The 21,763-nt window shown below is 39.5% G+C and overlaps 2 protein-coding genes across 6 annotated transcripts in view; one reads left to right on the forward strand and one right to left on the reverse strand.

The window, feature by feature from the left end:
- The first annotated feature begins 3,365 nt into the window (after positions 1–3,365).
- si:ch73-390b10.2 (Golgi pH regulator) lies at positions 3,366–10,375 on the forward strand. The gene is made up of 14 exons (XM_010752975.3): positions 3,366–3,623; positions 5,051–5,110; positions 5,205–5,308; positions 5,396–5,502; positions 5,610–5,711; positions 5,812–5,932; positions 6,022–6,102; positions 6,186–6,295; positions 6,395–6,483; positions 8,647–8,739; positions 8,831–8,926; positions 9,247–9,336; positions 9,432–9,497; positions 9,578–10,375. Exons 1-14 carry the CDS (start codon positions 3,582–3,584, stop codon positions 9,782–9,784), a joined length of 1,368 nt encoding a protein of 455 aa, XP_010751277.3. The 5' UTR covers positions 3,366–3,581; the 3' UTR covers positions 9,785–10,375.
- The window catches only part of pdzk1 (PDZ domain containing 1), a 57,477-nt gene continuing 45,541 nt past the window's right edge, over positions 9,828–21,763 (reverse strand). For 4 of the 5 annotated variants that reach the window (XM_027291088.1, XM_027291085.1, XM_027291086.1 and 1 more), the window contains 7 exons: positions 13,704–13,913; positions 12,758–12,971; positions 12,023–12,355; positions 11,724–11,920; positions 11,421–11,645; positions 11,036–11,347; positions 9,828–10,762 (listed from right to left, as the gene is read on the reverse strand). In XM_027291088.1, the coding sequence (XP_027146889.1) occupies positions 10,718–10,762; positions 11,036–11,347; positions 11,421–11,645; positions 11,724–11,920; positions 12,023–12,355; positions 12,758–12,971; positions 13,704–13,910 (1,533 nt within the window). In that variant the 5' untranslated portion in view covers positions 13,911–13,913 and the 3' untranslated portion in view covers positions 9,828–10,717. Of the gene's footprint in view, positions 10,763–11,035; positions 11,348–11,420; positions 11,646–11,723; positions 11,921–12,022; positions 12,356–12,757; positions 12,972–13,703; positions 13,914–15,205; positions 15,297–21,763 lie in introns of those variants that run through there. The other variant, XM_010752977.3, reaches the window with a different exon arrangement.

Consider the following 21,763-nt stretch of genomic DNA (forward strand, 5'->3'; position numbering starts at 1 on the left):
GACAGGTGGAGAGTTTTTCAGTGTCAAGTTGTTTTTGTTAAAAAGTTAGAGTTGTTCCGTGGATGCAGCTTTCTCCTCAGGACAGTTTAAGTACTATCTTCTACTTTCTCTTACAAACATTTTGCACATACATTTATATTGTTCATATTTTTTAGCACTTGATTGTTTATCTTCTTTTATATATTTATTCTTTAATTAATGTTTGTTATGCACTAAAACACCAAGGCAAATTCCTTGTATGTGAAAACCTACTTGGAAATAAACCTGGTTCTGATTCTCAAAACAAACAAACAAACAAACAAACAAACAAACAAACAAACAAACAAACCAAAACATATATTCGAAATATTTGAAAAATGTTAAAGAAGCATTTTATAAAGGACAATAAATAAATAATTAAATTGTGGTAACTAAACATATATATATGAATCAGTTATGAAATGTAGAAATAGACTTTTTCATTATTTATTTATTTATGTCATTTTTTTGTCCATCATACCATTTGTGTTTAAATTAGTATCAAAACATTGACATAACAGACACTAAAAGACACACAAAATAAAATAAACTATAGGACACAATGAAGAAATACACAAAACACCACAACAAAATAATAAAACACAGCTGAGAAGCGTTTCTGCTCTGATAAAAAAATAAAAAAAAACTGGATGACATGTCTCCCTTACACTGCACCTACCAAGTATTTCTCTGTATTTCTTCATCCAATTACAGATTTTTGTCTAACTAACTACACACTATAATGAAAAGCACTCTCATCTTTAGTATGCTTTGCCATCATACTAACATAGTTCAAACTGTAGAGAATTCTTCAGATTCTTCACATGCACAGAAATATTTGCAGATACACACATGGGCTATTGAATTTTTTTTTTTTTCACCAAACAAGTCAGTGCAACATATGCACAGCAGATACAAAATCTGTAATACGAATGAAGTGTGTGCCATCTGGTGCAAAAGTTTGATTTTGGTTGCAGAGCTTCATTTTGCGGGATAGATGAGGTATTTTGCAGTTTGGGTATGTGGTTTGGTGAATTGTGTTAGTATTTTGATAAAACCAGCCTATTTTGCAAAATTATGTTTAAGCAATTGGAAAAAAATAGTAAATATTTGTGCTACCCATGTCATTTCAGTGTTTACAGTTTGTCTAACCAACTACAGACGGGCATAATGAAAAGCACTCTCATCTTTAGTATGCTTTGCCATCATACTAACATAGTTCAAACTGTAGAGAATTCTTCAGATTGTTCACATGCACATAAATATTTGCAGATACACACACGTGCTATTGAAATATTTATTTTGTTTATTTTTCACTAAACAAGTCAGTGCAACATATGCACAGCAGATATATTTACATTGGAGTGAACTAAAATATGCTTATAAAACAGTAAGCTCAAAAATACAATTACAGAAAAAATGTGCAGGAAAAAAATGATAAATAAAAAAATAAATAAACAGGAAAGCAAAATAATTAGACAACACTGTTCTAACCCGACCTCTCATTCTCCCCCTCCCTCTTCCTCTCTCAGCAATGTCTTCCATTGTTGTTGTAAAAGAAAAAAAGATGCTCACCTGTGCTGTTTTATTGCTTACTTTCTGATTGAAGTGTTAACAATTACATAACACCTGTTTGGCCAGGTGGCACATATAGTGGCCAATGAGCTCATGTAGTGTCATTTTAAATGGCAGTGTTTTGAAATTGCAAACATGTGACTTTATGTCAGATTGTTGTGTCTTATGCAGAGAGCCGTGTTCAGTACACTTAAAAAAAAAAGAAGAAGTGCCATTTTGAATTGCAAAATGTGTGTAAAGCAGAAAATGTGTTTAAAGTTTTGGAGATTTGAGATGAGGTTCCCTGTGTGACAGTTTAAATATTTATGCTATCCATTTCATTTCAAACCTGTGAGCATAGACATATATACATAGACGCCGCATTGAGCGCTGAATCGTACGTCGACGTCGCCGCCATATTGGTTCGGGCAGATCTGCCCGTAAACTAATACAAGGAAATGGACTGAACTTCATAAAGCGCCTTTCTACAAAGTTCTTTAAGTTAATGCCTCTTATACACCCATTCACACACACACACTAATATATCTGGGAGACAAACAGGCACCAAAAACAACGTATGTAACTTTTAAAGTGATGATTATAAATGTTTACTCCTTATGTAAGCACCAAACCAACGTATGTATTTTTCTAATGCTGAGTGTTTACAGCTACTAATGTGTGTAACACTGTTACTGTGATGATAAATATGGATATATTGATTATGTAGGGATATGTTGATTTATGCGGGGCTTTATAATAACAATGATCCTGAATATGGAGAGGGGATCATCGAGTTGGTGTTCCGCTAGAGGGAGATGATTTATGCAGGTATATATATATATTATATGTATACGGTGTCCGTTAGATATTATTAGATGTACGTATGGTGTGGTGGGGGGTTAGAGTACTATATCTTATAGTCTATAGATATATAGATAGATGATCTTTAGATAGGAGATAGATATACCAACAACACATAGATATACATGATTACATATAACATTCATACATAGATTATTTGATATGTTTATATATACACCTACACCCACATACACACCATCACAACAGATATCAGATGATTCTAGACCGTACATCCATTATTCCATTATTATATATATTATATATATCTTTACACAGATACCTATTTCTAGAGAACATTCCATATAGTCACACACACACATTTTCTATATTGTATGACATCAGATATTTACATAATATTTATATCTACCTTATATCATATAGTATCACACAAACAACACAAACACACCAACACATATATATACTACATACATACACACCCATATAGTACAAAACCACATATATACACATATATATACAACTACATACCATATTAGTAACCACACACACACGCCACACACCACACACACATATCTACCCACATCTATATATACATTACATACATATATAGTACACACCACACACACACACACACACACACCCATATATACATATTACATACATATATTACACCACACACACCACACCACACACACCACCACCCCTATCCCCCCAACACACACACACACACACACACACATATATATATACATACATATAGTATGAGGACTCCGCTTGTTGTTTGTCGCCCCCTGTAGGTCAACTTGCTAATTACACACGGCACGTAAAACTCCTTTACAGCTTTAAATAAAGTTTTTTTAAAAAAGCTCCTTATTTACAATATATATTCAGAATATATTTAGAAATATTTTTTATATATTTAATATATTTTCTTTTTATTTATTTTTTTGTGCGACGTCACCGGAAGTGTCTTCTTCGCCGGTCTGCTCTCGGTGACGCAGCTCCATGGCGGACCGTTGTAAGTTGACAGTTGGGGAACAAATGTCGCTGAAAATGAGAAATAACGACGTGAAACACGTTTTAAAAACATCGTGTGTTCACGCAGCATGAACTGAGTCTGTCCTCCACCTCTGCTTCGCCTGTACGCTCGGTTTCTCTGCGGACTTTAAAGGTTTTTGTTACGGACAGTCATGTCGTTTGTGGTGGACTCTGTCATCATGTTCACCTCGCAGGTAAACAAAACAACTTCTTTTTGAGTTTTTGTTTCTTTATAACAACAATGTGACGTTAAATACAACAGCAGCAGCTCGGTGAGGACAAGTTTTAACATCCTCTGTCTCCTTAAGGCCTGAAAACGTCTTAAAAACTGTCAAAGTGTGAATGTTTTTACACTTTAACACACAAATGTGTCAACACTGTCACACACAGTGAGTTTATATTCACTGACTACATGTCTCAGACTAAACTAAACCTTGTTTTGCATGCCTGCGTACAGTTTTACAGATTATTTATGCATAAAAACAGTAAAAACTGAAAATAAAAATGAACTTATACTCATCATAACATCCACAACAACACTGCTTCTCAAACTGTGGTATAAGTACCTCTGGTGGTACTTGAAGAAAAAACACATTATACTATAAAAATACTACATGGAGTGTAATTTAAGCCTGATACGTAGTTACTATCATGTATTCAAGTCAAGTCTGGCTTTATTATCAAAACTGCAACATGTACAAGACATACAGAGACTTGAAATTGTGTTTCTCTCTGTCCAAACAGCACTAAACATGAAATATAAAATACAAATATGAAATAAAAATAATAATAAAAATATATACAATATATACAAGCTAAAAGACGTCAGCGAATAGAAAAGTCTGGAGATATAAATAGTATAAACAGTATAAGCAGAATTATCAATATAAATATAGGTATGGTAGTATGATATAAATAAAAAAGATTTTTTTTAATTGACAGAATTTACAGTATGAACAGGGTCTATAAAAATGAAATATGTAAACAGGTGTACACAGTGCAAATTTGGTTTTCAAGTATTTTTGAAATACTGTGTTATTCTTGTTAAATCCAGATGAGTGTTATTGTCAGCATATTCTAGTCTGGAGACACAGATGTCTGTTTACACAGACTGGACCGTCAACAACAAACTATCTATTATGACTAAGAAGGCAGCAACAGGTCTCTTCGACCCTGGACACCACAGTGTTGAGATAGACTGGCACCTACTGTTCTCAACCAAAGCCAAGGATAGAAAATTCAGTATCTACCTCATGTCTTTGTATGTATCGTGCGCCTGTTTTGTGTTTGTGGCACTGGTAACTGTGGCTGCAACATCAGAATTCCCCTTCGGGGATCAATATAGTTGTCTGTCTAATTGTCTTACTGTCTGTCTAGAACAGACATGGTTCACTATTTGAAAAACATGGCAGCTATCCTGTATACGTACATGTATGTAAAGTACTGTATATAAACAGGTAATAACATATTTTATAAATGAGGTAGCACACACACTAAAGAAGAATCTTTCTAGTTTTGTAATGTTGAATTATGTAAAAGCTCGTTAGATCTTTTGCTGATTTGGTTCCCCGGTTTAATCAGACTTGTTAGTTTGATGAAAAATATTCTCTCCTCTCTCCAGGTGCTGTTCTTTGGATTCGGATGGTTATTCTTTATGCGGCAGCTGTTTAAAGATTATGAGGTACGGTCTTATTACACTGTGATGTGTCAAATCTTCACCTGATCGTCCCAAACGCAGCTGCATCGATGTGACATTTTGTGTTGGTTGTTGACAGGTGCGGCAGTACATCGTCCAGGTGGTTTTCTCTATCACCTTCGCTTTTTCATGTACCATGTTTGAGCTCATCATCTTTGAGATTCTTGGTGCCTTAAGTAGTACGTAAGTATGAGATGACTCTTGTTATACCCTTTTTTATTGTTGCTTATCGCAGATGAAGTATTTAAATCCTCGTGTCTTTTGCCATAGTTCCAGGTATTTCCACTGGAAGCTGAATCTCTATGTGATACTGCTGGTTCTCATCTTTGTGGTGCCTTTCTACATCGGATACTTTGTTGTCAGCAACATACGTCTGTGTAAGTACAGCTGATTAGCAGAGTACTGGAAATAAAAGACTGTAACTCCAAAAGACAGATGTTAGTTTACACATGGTGACACCATGTTGTGCTTTGTGTCTGTACAGTGCAGAGACAGAAGCTTCTGTTCGCTTGCATGGTGTGGTTCACCTTCATGTATTTCTTCTGGAAGTTGGGAGACCCGTTCCCCATCCTCAGTCCGAAACATGGTGAGCTTGGATACGTCTCCTCTCTGGGCACCTTTATGGTTAGTTTATGACTGCAGATGTAAACAATGGTGCTGTCTCTCTCTTCTTGTCTTTCATTCAGGCATCCTGTCCATCGAGCAGCTAATCAGTCGTGTTGGTGTGATCGGAGTCACACTCATGGCTCTGTTGTCCGGGTTTGGTGCGGTCAACTGTCCCTACACGTACATGTCCTATTTCCTCAGGTAAGCTCAGCTTGTGGTTTGCATTTATCAGACATTACTCTCCTGGATTTCATCCCTTGTGATGCTTCCTGCTTTGTGATTCTTCACAGAAATGTAACAGACAGTGACATTCTCGCTCTGGAGAGACGGCTGCTCCAGACCATGGACATGATTGTCAGCAAGAAGAAGCGGTAAGTAAAGACAAAAAAAATAGATTTTAATAAAACAAATAAAAGAAATGATTGAGCCACTGCAATTTGTTCTGTGTGTCTAGAATCGCCATGACACGGAGGCAGATGTACCAGCGTGGGGAAGACCAGAACAAACAGACAGGATTCTGGGGCATGATCAAGAGTGTTACCTCGACACAAACAGGCAGCGAGAGTATCCTTTTGTACTGTGTAAATATAATTTTCCAGATAACTCTGTGATGATTCTATGCGGCGTTTGTCGTAGATGTCAGCCTTGACTCCTTCTCTCCAGACCTCTCACTGATTCAGCAGGAAGTCGATGCTCTAGAGGAGCTGAGTCGACAGCTCTTCCTTGAGACTGTGGATCTGCAATCTACCAAGGTAACACATGTGCATGCACGGTATATATTTTCTTTATTCCAGATCACGTCTGCTCCTGCTACTTCTTGTCGTAAACGCCTAAACAACCCTGACTTTTTTTGCTATATTTGTGCTAGTTTCACCATTACAAGTCAGAGGAAAGCAAACATCAGTGCATTTGTCAAACGAGCATATTTTGCAGATTTTAAAGTAAAACTCTGATCAAGACAACAAGACATGGGCCCCTCACAAAGTGTGCAAGCAGTGTGTGGAGAGTTCACGAATGTGGACCAAAGGAACACATGAAAAGTTGGCATTTGGTAACCCCGTGGTTTGGAGAGAGCAAAAAGATCATTGCATAGACTTTTGTTCAAGTGAAAACATCAGGATTTAACAAGAAAAATAAAAGTAAGATAGAATATCCTAATCTACTGTCAGCTATAAGACCAGTGCCTCATTCAGCTGAAATTCCAGTGCCAGTTTTCAAACAACTACCTCCTCTCGAAGATCTGAGTGATGTTGAAGAACGCAGTGACAGCAATGATGCAGATTTTGAAATTCAGGAGGATTCAACAAACAAGCACATATCTGTTAAGTGCAGTATTTTTCATATTTTTTAAGAAAACGGGGATCCTGTAGTTCAAAAACTTGACGTGATGGAGAAAAACTGAGATCAGTTTTGGATTCCGCACCCAAAAATTTGTTAAAAACAGCTGTTAGACCTAACGCAACAAAAACTGTGTTCCCAGTGTAATCAATCCCTGTAGGAAGTCATATTCAACAAACAAGCTCAACATAACCCACTGTACGCCGTAACTCAGACCTCAGGCACAGCTCTAATGAGACATTATTATTGTTTAGTATTATGGATGTGATAATGAATTAAGTAAACACATGTCAGTCACGTCACCTTTACTATTCCACGTCATCACCATGATGTACATATTTAATGAGCTCTGTAATGTTTGGCTGGCTCTAAGTGAGGTAGGTATGAAACACAAACCAGCATTCACACCTGTGCCCAGGTTAATGCATAATAAAGTTCAGCACGTGTGGATTTGTTTTAGGAGATCTTTAGGAGGTCTTTATTGACCGATTACCAGGAAGGACGGATAGTTGATAGTCAAAGAAGTTTGTACAGATGATACTTTAATTGAGCTTTCACACGAGTCATAAAAGAGTCAGAGCTGTGCAAGTCAAGACATTTACCGGTTTGGTTGACAGGTGATATGGCAAACTGGTTAGATGCTGTTTATTTACACACCCAGCTGTTACGGAGCAATCGTCTGGGGGTTTCTAAATGCAAAGTAGTTACTAAAACGGCCGCTGACAAACGCACACTTCTTGCTTCAAGGACACGCCTGACCTGAAACAAGGCGAAATACTTTCTGTAACATTGAAAACAGATGTCCGCCATACATGCAGTATGGTACAGCAGTGTTTATAGGCACACAACCTTGGACTGGTTCTTCAATGCAGGTCAGCTCATCCAGTTTTAGCAACAAAAGCTAATTGAAAGACCTTAGTCTCTTTTGCGTTAAGTCTTCAGTCTTCACCATTCACTCAGTTTTTAGCTCAGCTTTTGGTCTCTACCAACTCCTGAACATAATATCTCATACTCTTTAGCTGTTAAACGCTCCTTTATGTTCACAAGCAGAGTCACATTTTACATTGTTGTTGATTCTATATCACCATGAAAGCATTGATTATAGCTGTCGAACGGTAAACATCAATCTGAATACTGTTATTCTGTTTGGGGTTAGAAGTTAAAGCTAAATGTGTAGGTATATATATATGTGTGTGTATGGCTATAGATGTGGCCTATCATGTTCTGTGAAAACCTCCGCTGCAGTTCAGTCAGGTTTACTGTCACCGTGCTGTAAATCACCACACGCACCTGACCTCATAAAAGAAAATAAAACAGTTTATTGTTTTGATAGTGCGCTGTCAGGTGTGCTCTTGGCTAATCACACACTTCATACAGATCTGAAAGAAAATGTTTTAAGATTATTCAGATCAATGATTTTCACCCAAATCAATGCAGGATCACATTGAGTCTCTCACACCTGGACTGAGAAGCACGCGGCTCACAGACGTACACACTACGCTCATTTTGACTTATCTCTGTTTCCATGTACGGTGAATGATCTGCTAATTACTCACCACCACCTTTCCTTATCTCAGGAGCGAATTGAGTACTCGAAGACATTCCAGGGGAAATACTTCAACTTCCTCGGCTACTTCTTTTCCATCTATTGCGTTTGGAAAATCTTCATGGTGAGAACATTCACAAGTGTATTCTTGCATTGCGTCTTTCCTTCACACCAGCCCATAGACACCACCACCATTGTGTGTTTTTGTGTCACAGGCCACTATAAACATTGTGTTCGATCGAGTTGGAAAGACGGATCCAGTGACGAGGGGTATCGAAATCACAGTGAACTACTTGGGCATCCAGTTCGACGTAAGACACACGCACACACACACCTGCAGATATAGTCACATGTCATAGCACACGGCCTCCCGTAAAGATAATTGGCGAGCCCATTATCATCTCTCTGCCTGCTATCTCAGCAGTGAACCCGGTCATGATTGCTTTTAATCTTTTCCCACGTAGACAATTATTTGATTGACTCACTCACAGAGGGTGGCACTACGTTCACATTTAAATGAGTAACTGATGAATGCCGATCTCGCTTGTCGTCGTCCTCTGTCCCTACTCTAATTTCACTTCTTTATTGCTTTGCTTTTTATATTTTGTTGTTCTTTTTCTCCCCATCTCAGGTAAAGTTTTGGTCCCAGCACATCTCTTTCATCTTGGTGGGAATAATAATCGTCACATCCATCCGTGGTTTGCTCATCACCCTCACTAAGGTAAAACTATCACCTAATAATACATCCTGAAACAGCTACAGATCAGAGATTTCTTTGAATGTTAACCAAAGATTTAATGCTCCTTTTGTTTTTAGTTCTTCTACGCCATATCGAGCAGCAAGTCCTCCAACGTCATCGTGCTCGTCCTCGCTCAGATCATGGTGAGTGTGTCACTTTATAGTTTTTAACACAGCCTTACAAACGACGGATAAAAGCAGAACGTTTCCTCTCTGTGTCTCAGGGAATGTATTTCGTATCATCCGTGTTGCTGATGCGCATGAGCATGCCGCTGGAGTATCGCTCCATCGTGACGGAGGTTTTGGGAGAGCTGCAGTTCAACTTCTACCACCGCTGGTTCGACGTCATCTTCCTGGTCAGCGCCCTGTCGAGCATCCTCTTCCTGTATCTCGCTCACAAGCAGGCACCAGAGAAACACATGGCTCTCTGATTCCCCGCATCGCTTTCCACCAGGGTGTGACTTTAAATCTCGCTTTTTTTTTAATATATGGGATTTGGGAATTATATGGACTGCCTGTTCCTGAATCAGGAATGGCTGCTTGTTGGATGCAAGTGATGGGGAACTCTCAGAGCACATGAGGAAACTACTTTGTAGTATTTACAGAACAAACAGTTCTATTACAAATTAAATCTCACCTGCAAATGAAAAGCTTTTGTTCTCTGTGCTCTTAAATTTTCACTATTTTGGCCCGAAATGTTCTTTTGTCTGAACACACTGGAGCTGTACCGTTCACAGCACGTCCCTGCTTCACTTTCACTGAGGCGTGAATGGACTATATGAAGGAAACATCGTGGCATCACTCATGATCTCCGTCCTGAGGTGGCGAGTGTCGTTTGTATCAAAATATATCATTTAATTGGGAACAATAAGAAATACCCATGAAGTAAACAGATCGTACGTGTTCATTTATTATTTGTATTCATGGAAACTGTCATTCATTTTCTTTTCATTTAGAAACGGGAACAACAGATTTGAATTTTCCAAACATTAAATAAAAGCATCAGTCTTTGCATAGAGAAACATGAAAGTTCACAGTGTTTTTTTTGGAAACATTAATAGCGTCGGCTTTAGTTCTGCATGCTGTCGTTATCTTGATAAGATTGGTAATCTCAGATCATTACTCAGATCATTGCACAGCCTCATTTACGAGTACATCGACTGTTCGCATCAAAGGAAGACAAAAGAGCTTCGGGAACATGTTTTGTTCTCAACTCTTTTTACACGCTGTAACTGTTCTGTCTCTGTTCTGTTTTTGTCCTTCATCTCTTTGTCTCCTCTGATATTAATTGGATGTGTGAAATAATGGATCAACATTAGATTGACAGAGGCCAAATCAGGGAAACGGGTCCTTCGAGTTTCTCCTCAAAGTCTCTCATCGACACTTTCTTGAGATGAAGATGATGGCGTCTAAAAAAAAAAAGAGAGGGAAAATGACAAATCACAACATTGAACATTTTCTTTTAGTTGAGTTCAGCTGAGGCTGATGGGATTGTTATTAGCTTTGGTCATAAACCAAAGTATTGAACAAATTATATAAAATCACGAAAATTAGGGATCGCCAACATCGAAAAGTCCAGTTCTTCCTGAGATCTATCCAACAGGTGTCAAGAAACTTTCCTCTAATCATCATTAGGATTCTTTGACCAAACAAACTTAACTCTCTTGATAAATAGCACTCACCCTCTCTCTTGCTGGTTTAGTCGGGGTTTCAGGTCTGGCCTTCTCACGTTTCTCCTCCTCTGGAGAATCTGCGTAGTGGACCTGAGCGTAAGACGTTTCCCCGAGGAGCAGGCGTGTGATGCTCACTCCTTTAGCTTTGAGCTGCTCATAGACGCTCCTTTTAGCCACCAGCATCTCCAAAGAGCTACCGCTGCGGTGGATTATTTCCACCGCCTCTTCATGGCTGCTCTGCTCCACGTTTATTCCGTTCACCTCCACCACAATGTCGCCATTCACCAGACCTGCCCTGTGAGCTGCTCCGCCCTTCACCACCTGAAACAGAGCGTGTGTTACCGCTTTGATTTGAAATGATGATTAAATGCTGCTCGTTCTTAGTTATTCTTACGTCCATGATGTACTGTCCATTCACACCCTGGATGCCGTTTAGGTGAAAGCCATAACTAGCTGAAGTCTTCTCCATCCTGCATAGTTTGGGCTTTAGTTCCTCCTCCTTTGCCTTAAAAGATGTGGACGCTCTGTCAGGAGAAGGTAACGTGAGGGCCTCTATGTAACTGGGCGGTAAGATGGACTCCTTCATCTCCTCGCAGAAAAGCATAGGAGACACTTTCCCCTGTGAGAGAGACAACAATCACACTATAGAGAATGCCTGCAGCCTGTATCAGAGTTCGACAGCGGCAACTTTACTTACCAGCTTATACATTTGATCCGTGTCTTTGTCCACCACTAGGAAGCAGCATTTGTTTCCACTCAGCCTAATCTTGTCCACCACATGGTCATGGCTGCAGTTGTCCACCTCCTGGCCGTCCACAGCCACAAGTCTGTCCATTTCCTTCAGGCCTGCTCTTTCTGCTGGGCTGCCTCTGTCTATTGCCTTGATGAAGTGGCCTGCAGTTAATGATCACACTGTCAAAATCACAGCCTTCACCCTCTGTGGTTTAATCTTTGTCAAAACACCAGTTATTTGTAACGTGTCAATCGTGGCCTTGCCTCTTTTTTGGGGCATCTCTTTGAGCAAGAAGCCGTAGCCGTCGGATCCTTTGGTCATGTTGATGAAGCGTGGCTTGAGTGGGAGATGCTTGACTGTGGCTAACCACGCTCCTATCTTCATGCCCTTCTTCTTGTAGAACTTGTCGGTTTCCTGGTCAACCAGCAGGAACATAACGCTGCCACCAGCCAGCTTGATCTTGTCCACTACTTGCTCGTGCGTGGCGTCCTCCACGTTCTCCCCGTTGAGCTCCACCAGACGGTCATTGACTCTCACCCCTGCGTTGTGACCCACGTTTCCTGGGATCACCTCTGTAATGAAAAAACCCTCCTCACCTAGAGAGGATGTTTAGGGAGATAGAAAAAAATAATGAAAAATATTCAAACATAGAGATATTTCAGCTGAGATAGTTCTTTTCAAGTCAAACACCATCAACTATTCATTGATTTTGGTGAAACTGGATCATATTTTATGGAGAAAATGTTTTCTGGTTTTCCTCTGATTTACAGAGTTTCCTGATGGAGAGTGAAGTAAACTGCTGCCAACTATAGCTGCTGTTAGCTCAGTTTGTTAGCCGGGCTGCCTGGACTGTGAGCTCAGAGCACCAGTGTTAGTGTTGATACCACACGTCATCAGACGTGTTTTGTTGCATCTATAACCTTATTAATGGCTCCTTATTACAAAATAATGCAGAATAATTTTGCTTCAAGTTCAAATGTTCTGCCTGGTCAGCTCACCTTTAACTGAGCGAAGAGAAAACCCGAAGCCTGAGCTGGAGTTAACCAGGTAGCACAGTTTGAGTTTTGGATCATCTTTGTCCACACCGTTGACAACCGGCGTGCTCTTATTGCTCAACAGGTTCACTCCCTGTGCTTTGGCTTGCTTGTAGGAAGCTTCATCGAGGATGTGGAACGTGACTGATGCTCCACTGTTTCTCACAATGTCCACCACCTGTCCCGAGGGAACACATGCACAGCAGAATGCTTTTAATGCTCAGCAGAAAGTCCAAAATATAGTGTAAAAAGAAAGAAAGAGCTTTTTAATTTGTCTTTACTGGCAATTAGTTACAGTTCTATCTATATTTCATTAACCAATTTTACCTTTCAACTGCTTATATTTTGGATTGGACACATATTTCATTGATCTGTTTTCTTTTCTTAGATTCTTCCCACACAACATTTCCAATTTTCCCAGCACGCCAATACTAACAAAATTAGCCAGCTGATGCTACTTTGAGGTAAACAGACTCCATGCTTCTGTTGTCACAACATTATCTTAAAGTGCATGTTTTTTTGTCTTCATCAGTGACCACAGTGGAAATGAGTCTTTGACTAATATATCAAACTAAAAGGGGTAGCTTAGGGGTTGGTTAGCTAAGTTCTATGCCTTCTATTCTCATTTGAGATGGGGTTAATGAAATGTTGCATGAGAAAATATGGAATATATAAATCATTAAACGCGTGCAAAGACCTGAAAATATATTTTAATTCAATGTATTTGATGGTAAAGGAAAAAAAGCTCTTTGCTTTTTTTAATCGACTTATTGAGTGTAAAGCACTGAAGTATTATTTATTGATGTATTCACTTATATTTTGGACTTGTTTAGCTCCAGATTGATTTCCTGGGCTCCATATCTGGAGTTATTATTGATTCAATTAATGCACTGCAGAGATTCCACATTACCTCTGAATGGGCCAGTCCATCAACAAATGTTCCATTGACCCGCAGGATGCGATCTCCATCTTTCATGCCAGCCAGCTCAGCTGGACCTCCCATTTCCAGGCAGCGGATCAGGTGACCGTCCTCGCCCTGCTCCACCCTCAAGAAGAAGCCAAATGTATGACCGGGCTTCTTGGTCAGAGAAATTACTTTTGGCTTGTACCCGGCCATATCCTAAGATAGAGGAGAGGATATAAAACATACGCATATAAAATCAAAACAGACATGCATTAGGTCTGTGTTCAATGTGTCAGTGTAATCATTCAGTCGCTGCAGTTATTTGATTTATTTATGACCTTCAAAATCTGTCGCTCCCTTTTCCTGTCACTGCTGTTAAATATCATCATTTAATAACAGATAACCCTGGATTTAAAGTGGCCTTAAAAGTGCTGATAGCTTCAGATAAAAAGTTAATCTTCCATGCCTTTGCTCAAATGGCAGTTAATGGTTAATGGCAGGCACAGCTGACTGAGGTGACGACTCTCTGTTAGAAGGACAGCCTGGACTTTGAATGTCACCGTAATCCTCATTTCCATACAGGAAGGTCTCGAAGAAAGTGTGTTGGCATGTGGACAGGTGAGTGTCGGCTGATGCGTACATGCTGACTGACCAGCAGGACACTGAATGATCTTCATGTGTTGTCTGTGTGTATGTTTGTAAAATGTGACACATCTTTTGTATAAACTATGAACTGATAAAACATTAAAAACAGAAATACACACTGACCCCAAAATAACAAATCAATTCAAATAGACTCAGATTTGATTTTCCCCATATCTTTCTCCTTAGGTTAAATTTATTTATACATATACAATTAATTTATATACATATACAGTAAATTCTACATCAAACACTCAAACTAACAGATGTTTAAATAGTGTGCAATTATCTAACCCAAGACAGTTTTAGGATGTCCTAGACAGTTTTGGAAACTTTGGACTCTCTACTAATTAAAAATAAAGTTCTGTGGGTTTAAACAGCGTTGGCCACATGATGCAAATTTGCAAATATGTACCCAGAAGCAGCCATTATACGGTTAATAGACCCAGTATTAGAATAAAACAAAAGAAAAAACATCTCAAGTTATGTGAGGCAGCTATGTTACCATCAGAAAAGTTAACTCTGGACTTATTTTAACCAAAAAAAACAAACAAAGCCACAGAGCTCCACCTCAACAAACAAACTTAGTATTAATGATGTACTGCATGGTAATGATAAGATAATGACACGATATTAAGCAATTAAAATGAAGCAATGCCCACTTGTAACTTTTATCTTATATTTCTGACTAATTCAGCCAAAAAGGCAAATACATGTGTGTGTATATCTAAATACTTACTGTGTGTAGCCTGCTCATAATGTCACAATCCTTTAAATTTAGCTTTTAACCCTCTGTGTATTATTATTATGTATAATAATTATATGATATGAAATAAATCTTATATATAGGTAAAACTATAACTCACCAGCTCGTCTCAGCTCAGTGTCCCAGTCTAAAGGAGGCGCTCACCTGTGACAGCTTGGCTGTTATCTATCTACCTGTCCTCCTCCTCCTCCGCTCTCTCTGCGGAGGCTTTGACAGTCCAAAGGTGAGCCTAAAGGCTGAGTTATTTAACAGCTTGTCGTGTCAGGAATGGCTTACAGAGGCTGAAACTAAGTTTATTAGACACACATATCTAAAACGGATCCTCCCTTCAGGAAGATTATAATATTTAAGTTTTAACATTTTAGTGATAGTGTTCAGTGTTTTATGGACACTGAAGACGCTGTAGTTTTATGTTGTGCTGTGTTATATTGACTTTATTAGATCTTAATTGTCTCCCGAGGGCCGATTTACAGTATTTGCAGCAAGGTATAAACAAAAGCAGTCACAACAACCCAAGCAATAAGAAACAGTAAAAATCAAATTGTGGTTTTTACTCTGCGAAAATGTTTTTCAAACACATTTGAACTTAAGAACCTCTTTAGATCATGTAGAAGTGATACTATGTCTGTTTTACTGTCGGCATTAGAGTTGAGCAAAAGCAGCTGATATAAAATCCGTATTAAACATTAGAAGAGTTCAGTGAGTTTGTTGAATTAGTGTTAAACTGATTTTCGAGCGAAGCAGCTACAAGATTTGCGGCTTAATGTCATCACAAGTTTTCAGTTTACCCACTGCTCTCTCGTGTCACTGGCAAAACACATTTTCCAAGTCAGTAGAATAAAAGTGTCTTGACATATTTATTTTAAGGGCAAACATCCACAAGGTTCACAAGGTTTAGGGAAAGCTGGGGTGTCGTTTTCAGGTTTATAGTTGCTGTGGTCTGTAACTATGGGAGAGTCCTTCGGTTATAAAAGGCTTATTATTATACTGCCGTGCTTGGGGTGGTACAAAGGTGAAAAAACCTCAACCAAAGTGAAGCAAACCAACAAATCTGTAAAAGTTAATTCATTACTACGCTGATGTCTACATAATCTTTTGCAGAATGGCTCTGTTTGATAATTGTACTCTCAATTCAATTAACAGGATTCTGATATGATCCCTCCAGAGAGACAAATTCTCACTTGGTTGAATCAATTAATTTACAAAGTGATAACAGCACTTTATGGTCCACTCGGTTATCAGCACTTCATCTCCTTCCCTTTCTAAAACAAAAAAATACTTTTGGCATCAAGTCAGAATAATGATGTGACTTCTGTGGACTGAGGTGAGACGAGCACAAGCAACAGCATTTAAAGACCTCAAAGAGCCCGTCAGCCTGTCGGAGCGAGACTCTGGGTCCTTTGCCAAACATGTTGCTGCCATCTACTGTTGTCATGAAGATTATTTCTGGACATGCTCCAACAATGAATGGACACACATATTATTATGTTGAAAAGGTGCAATTTATTATATCTATTTGTTATACACTAACGCATCGTGCACAGTCTTTCTATAAGTGAAGGGGTTATGTGTGCATGTACAGTAATTAAACAATATCACATGAAAGGGAGTGACGTTACTCTGAATATCAGCACGGCTGTGATCCGGTCGTAGACACGAGGGCGCAGGCAAACATAAATAGTTCTGCAACTGGACTTGGACATGAAATAATCTACTAGTGGACCGTGCAATAGTATAAAATGGACTTGGCAACACCTGTCACAACCATCATAAAGTGACATCAACTATGACAACCACTCAATTTGTATCAAAATGTGCTAACCACAAGCAGAGGCCTAAATGTGCAGCCTAACACTCATAAACACAGTCGTAAAGCGGATCAAATAGTTTGAGCGAGCCTCCAATTTTGTCACAATGGCAATTAGGCAAAAATAAAAATGTATTTATTGTTAATTTATTGTTAATTTCATGAAAGAAATGAAAACAAATCAGGGGAACAGCTACATTTAAATGATGTTTACACATTAATGCATCAATACTTTCTCACTCTGGTAATTTTATTGATTACCTCAAAATAGCGGCTGCTTAAAAGAAGCATGCATTTCTAATAAAACATATTCTGTGTACCTGTGACACCAGACATTTCCTTCCTCATAATGCACTTGCAAAGCCTTTTAGGTCACGCCTTAAAACCTGCATTAGCACACTGCTCCTATTTTTGGCACAGTGCTACCTTTTACAGGGTATTAGCGCCAACAACAGTAATGTATATCAATAGAGGTGCACCGTTGGTGGAAAGATCGACAGATATCCATTACCATCCTCTACAGTCTGCAGAAGTGTCTATCAAGTCGCCTCATGCTGATGCAGTACAGTCTTAAGTGGTGATATAAATCATACAGGAACCCTTATTAAACATCACTCTGCAGCACTCCACATTCAAACCTGCAATTACTGATTTTTTTTTGGCCACTTGGTGGCAGCAGAAACAAGCTGTAAGCACAACACTAACATAACAGTTGCTTATTTACACGTCCAGCAGTTATGGAGCAACGTTATCATTCATTTGGAGTTGTGTTTTTAATTACTGATGATCTCCATGGCTGTGGCATTGGTAGTAAAGTGCCAGAAACAGCAGTTCCACTTGAGGCTGGCCACAGAACAAGTCAGTCTCCATAAGCGCCCATGTTAAAATGCCCAACTTCACAGCAGAAATGAACATGTGTACAGCCTGGTACAAAGCTAATTTCACCTGTTTAAATTACATTAAGGCCTAAAGTACAGGCCTATAGGTGGAGCTTGGGGTTTGAGCACCCAGGTTTCATTTAGCCTGCCTAAGCTCCACCAACCATCTACCTATCGCTTCACGGATATGATATCCATGTTTTATACTGTCTATGGTTTTTAGCCACGTGGTGAAGTCCAATTTTCACTCTGTTTTGCCTTTTTAACAGCTAAATCCTCCCCAATGTTCACCATCTGGTCCCTGACTATGACTGTGGAAGTGTACAATGGGGTTTCAGTGAGGATGAACCAAAATAACAATGAGCTGAAACTCGCTCTGAAGCTCAGTCAGGGCAGCTCCAGATTCAGGGGATGATTCTCTGTGGGTTAAGGTGGGTAGGTTTTTACATTATCACATTGTTTTCATGAGGAAAATATTGATTATATAGCCAGGAAACTCATCTACCTCTCTGCGTCCAGTTCAGTGAATATGTTTTCACAGTGGGCGCAGGACTGTCTGCCACATACTGAGAACAACAGCAGAAAATGGGGCGTCTGTCTCCGTGCTTGGACACACAAACACTCGGATACAGGTGTACCTCCAGACCAGGCACTTATTACTGCTGATGGTTTGGTGCTCTGACCTCCCCCATGATAACACACACACACACACACACACCAACCCTGTAGCTATGCACTCACTACTGGCCTGGAGCCATGTTTGAACAATCGATCCAAGAGGTCCAGGAACCACAACCAGAGGAGAGATGAAATGAGTGGAAGGAGACAGAAATCCTCTTCAGCTCGGCTTGGCTCTGACGCATTCACTCACTATCCATTACCCTCAGTCATCACCTTGTGTTTGCCAGAAAAAAACAGACTTTCATGTATTTCCATGCCACTGACTACCTGGATTGATGAATCCCTCAGAGCTGCAGACTAATGTCAGTGATGTTCACAGCAACGACAGCAAACTATGCATATACCGTAGCACCAGAAGAAGCTGTAAAGGTGCCACCGCGGGAGTGATTAGCTCCAACCTGTCTTCATCTGCAGTGGAGCATCAGTAATCAACACGTCATGCCAGTTTGTGATTACTGCACTCGACTGGGAGCACTAGTCTCTCTCTTCATCTTGATTGGCATCCTCACATGGCTTGTTTATTTGGGGTAAGTGGCTCTGCACATGACCTGCCTGAGCCGGCTAATTAGACCAGGAGAAAGATTAGAGGTGGGTCGCTTGAAATAATGGACTCCCCCCACACCCACCACCACCACCACTACCACCCCCTTTGTTTTCCCCTCTGGGAGTCATTTGAGCATTCAGAGGCCGAGCAGACAGTCCCCGCTCTCCACAGCAATAACACGCCTCAGAAAGCAGCGACATTTTAACCTCCCAGATGTACAGATGGCACAGAGGGGACAGTCTCTCCATCGCCTTGAAGGAAAAACATGCATGTAACCTGTCTGGGTCCAAGGCACATGCAGGGTCTGTGGCTCATCAGGTCAATACAGCACACAATGGTGCTAGACTAAAGCATATTAATTTAATATTTTAAAGCTTGATGATGGATTTGTCTAATCATAACAATAATTTAGACTTCAGAGTCCCCATCTTTCATTTATGCGTTTCCCGTAAAAACGAGGCGACACTAAGAAACTTGTCCCAGATATTGATTGGTGTTTACAGTAACTAATAGCGTGGCGTTCCACCCCCACCACTATGCATAGCGCCATTAATTACTGTCACCATCTACCTTCCAGTGAACCAGGACCAAACACAACCTCCGAAACCAGCAGTAACCAGAAGGGAATACCTGCTGAGGTTGTGTTCCTGCCAGGTTTCGTTCCCAGCATCTGAGTCAGGTTTGTTTAGCTGCACGGCTGACTGAGCAAACAACAGTTACTTTGCAATCTTTAGGAAAGTTTTCAGAGAAGTCTATGATCACCTCAGCAGTGCAACATTGTTCTCCGTTAGTCTCAGAGGCTGTGCTCAAACCCAAATCACTGAATGAAGTTATTAGGTTGTGCTTTTGTACAGTAATCAGAGACTGTATCAAACAGGAATCACTCTGCTCCGACGGCTTCATAAGAGAGAATGTGTTTCATTGGATGTAAAATTAGTATATACCCCTTGTCATCAAGTCTTTGTTATTTATCAGGAAGTGATCAACTCTAAAATACAGAATCAGAATCAGAAGTACTTTATTAATTGTTTTTGTTACCGCAGCTCCCAAACGGTAAGTGATAGCAAGAAAAACAATAGTAAGAAACAAAACTTTAACAATATACCCTATACAATATCCTATTTTGAACAATATATACACACTATATACACGTATAAATAACAGTTAAATAGAACCAGTGACAGTAACATTAAAAAATAAAAAACAAGTAGCAGTGAGGTAACAGTGAGATATGAGTTTAGTACCATCATACCACGAAGAATGCCTGAAAATACCTCAGAAATAACTTTTTTTTTTGTCACTGTTGGTTCAGATACTGGTGTATAGGATAAATACACTAAAACATCAAATGAATGCCATTAGTTCTACACGGAGCCATAGAAACATCAAGAAAACCTTAAAACATGGAGCGTAAATAAGAACTTTGTGGTGTTTTCATCCCTCCTCCTAATAATTATAGAATGTTTTTTGCTCGTTTCCAAATCACGAAGACATATTAAGGCAGGCTGACATAGCGAGGTCAGGGCAATGCCTTGGGTTTTTTTTTTAATTATGATGAAATTGGACATATTTGAGTGAGTCACACAAGCTGTGGTTAATTGTGTGTGGCATTTGATGGTCATAACTGAACGTCTTTAAAGGGCAGGAAGGATAAGAGGATAAGAAATACCAGCCGAATGTAACAAAATTCTACAAAATTATATTATATATAGAGAAATCTCTACTTCCTTCAATAGATCTACATCGGGGACATTATTTGTGAGAGCCAAACTGACCATTTTTTTATCTGGTCACATTTAGAACTTGATTAAAGTTATGATTGTGGTTAAAAGAAACTGTTCTCGCTCACACAGCATTCATGTAATGTTAGAGTGATTGCAGAAGACAGATTTACAGCCAGAGGCTGTGTGGCGTGGTAAAAACGCAGAATGAGGATGTGAAACATTACAGACGTTTCAGGATTTAATGAGTTTCTTCTGTGACTGGGTTAATAAGGTAGTGATAATGATTTTAATTAGAATAAGCACAATAATGACGATGACTATGACTTAAAAAAAAAGATTCCCACTTTATGTTCACGCTCTTGGCAAGAGTGTACCGTGTTTTTATATTTTCTGATCCTTCTACATTAAATCAGGGCACAATAACAACATGTTGATCCTTCAGCCACTTGGCAAAGACTGGAAGTGCACTCACACGCCACATGAGGGCGGCGGTGCGCATGTAAAACCACTGCACACCCTGTGCGTAGCCATGGGGCATGAGATCATTCATCCATCCATCCATCCATCAGCCATACATCAGTTTACGCATGAGGGTCGAGCAGGGGTGCTTGAGCCAATCCAGAGAGAAAGGCGGTGGGTCGCCAGGCTGACACGCAGGGACAGAGAACTATTCACGCACACATTCACGCATATAGTGGCCAGTTCAACTAACCTGAATGACTGTGAGAGGGAAAGCCACGCAAACTCCACACAGCCTGTGATGGTTTGCAGACAAAGGTGTTTGTAAATCTCACTGATTTGCAGTTTTACAATAAACCCGGGGCTATTTTTTGTGGAGATAAGCTGGTGACAAGTTGATAGCTTCTCTGGACTCGGTTTGGATAACACATGGGGTTATCACTCAAAGAAAAAACAAGGAATTAATTTGTTATTCCAGCTCATTAAACTCCATAATTACTTTTAACGCTCGCAATGCCATCTGATTCTTCTTTTAAACCTTAGGAAACTGATTGCCTCTCCCTGT

This window comes from Larimichthys crocea, chromosome XVIII, assembly GCF_000972845.2.
Source record: "Larimichthys crocea isolate SSNF chromosome XVIII, L_crocea_2.0, whole genome shotgun sequence".
In the NCBI taxonomy this organism is placed as follows: Eukaryota; Metazoa; Chordata; class Actinopteri; family Sciaenidae; genus Larimichthys; species Larimichthys crocea.

What these genes read in the sequence shown, in the direction of transcription:
- si:ch73-390b10.2 (XM_010752975.3), top strand. Translation starts at nt 3,582, where the DNA reads ATGTCGTTTGTGGTGGACTCTGTCATCATGTTCACCTCGCAG. An exon ending in TGTCAGCAACATACGTCTGT is followed by an intron (nt 5,503 to 5,609) that starts GTAAGTACAGCT and finishes GTGTCTGTACAG; the next exon opens with TGCAGAGACAGAAGCTTCTG. An exon ending in GCGTTTGGAAAATCTTCATG is followed by an intron (nt 8,740 to 8,830) that starts GTGAGAACATTC and finishes TTTGTGTCACAG; the next exon opens with GCCACTATAAACATTGTGTT.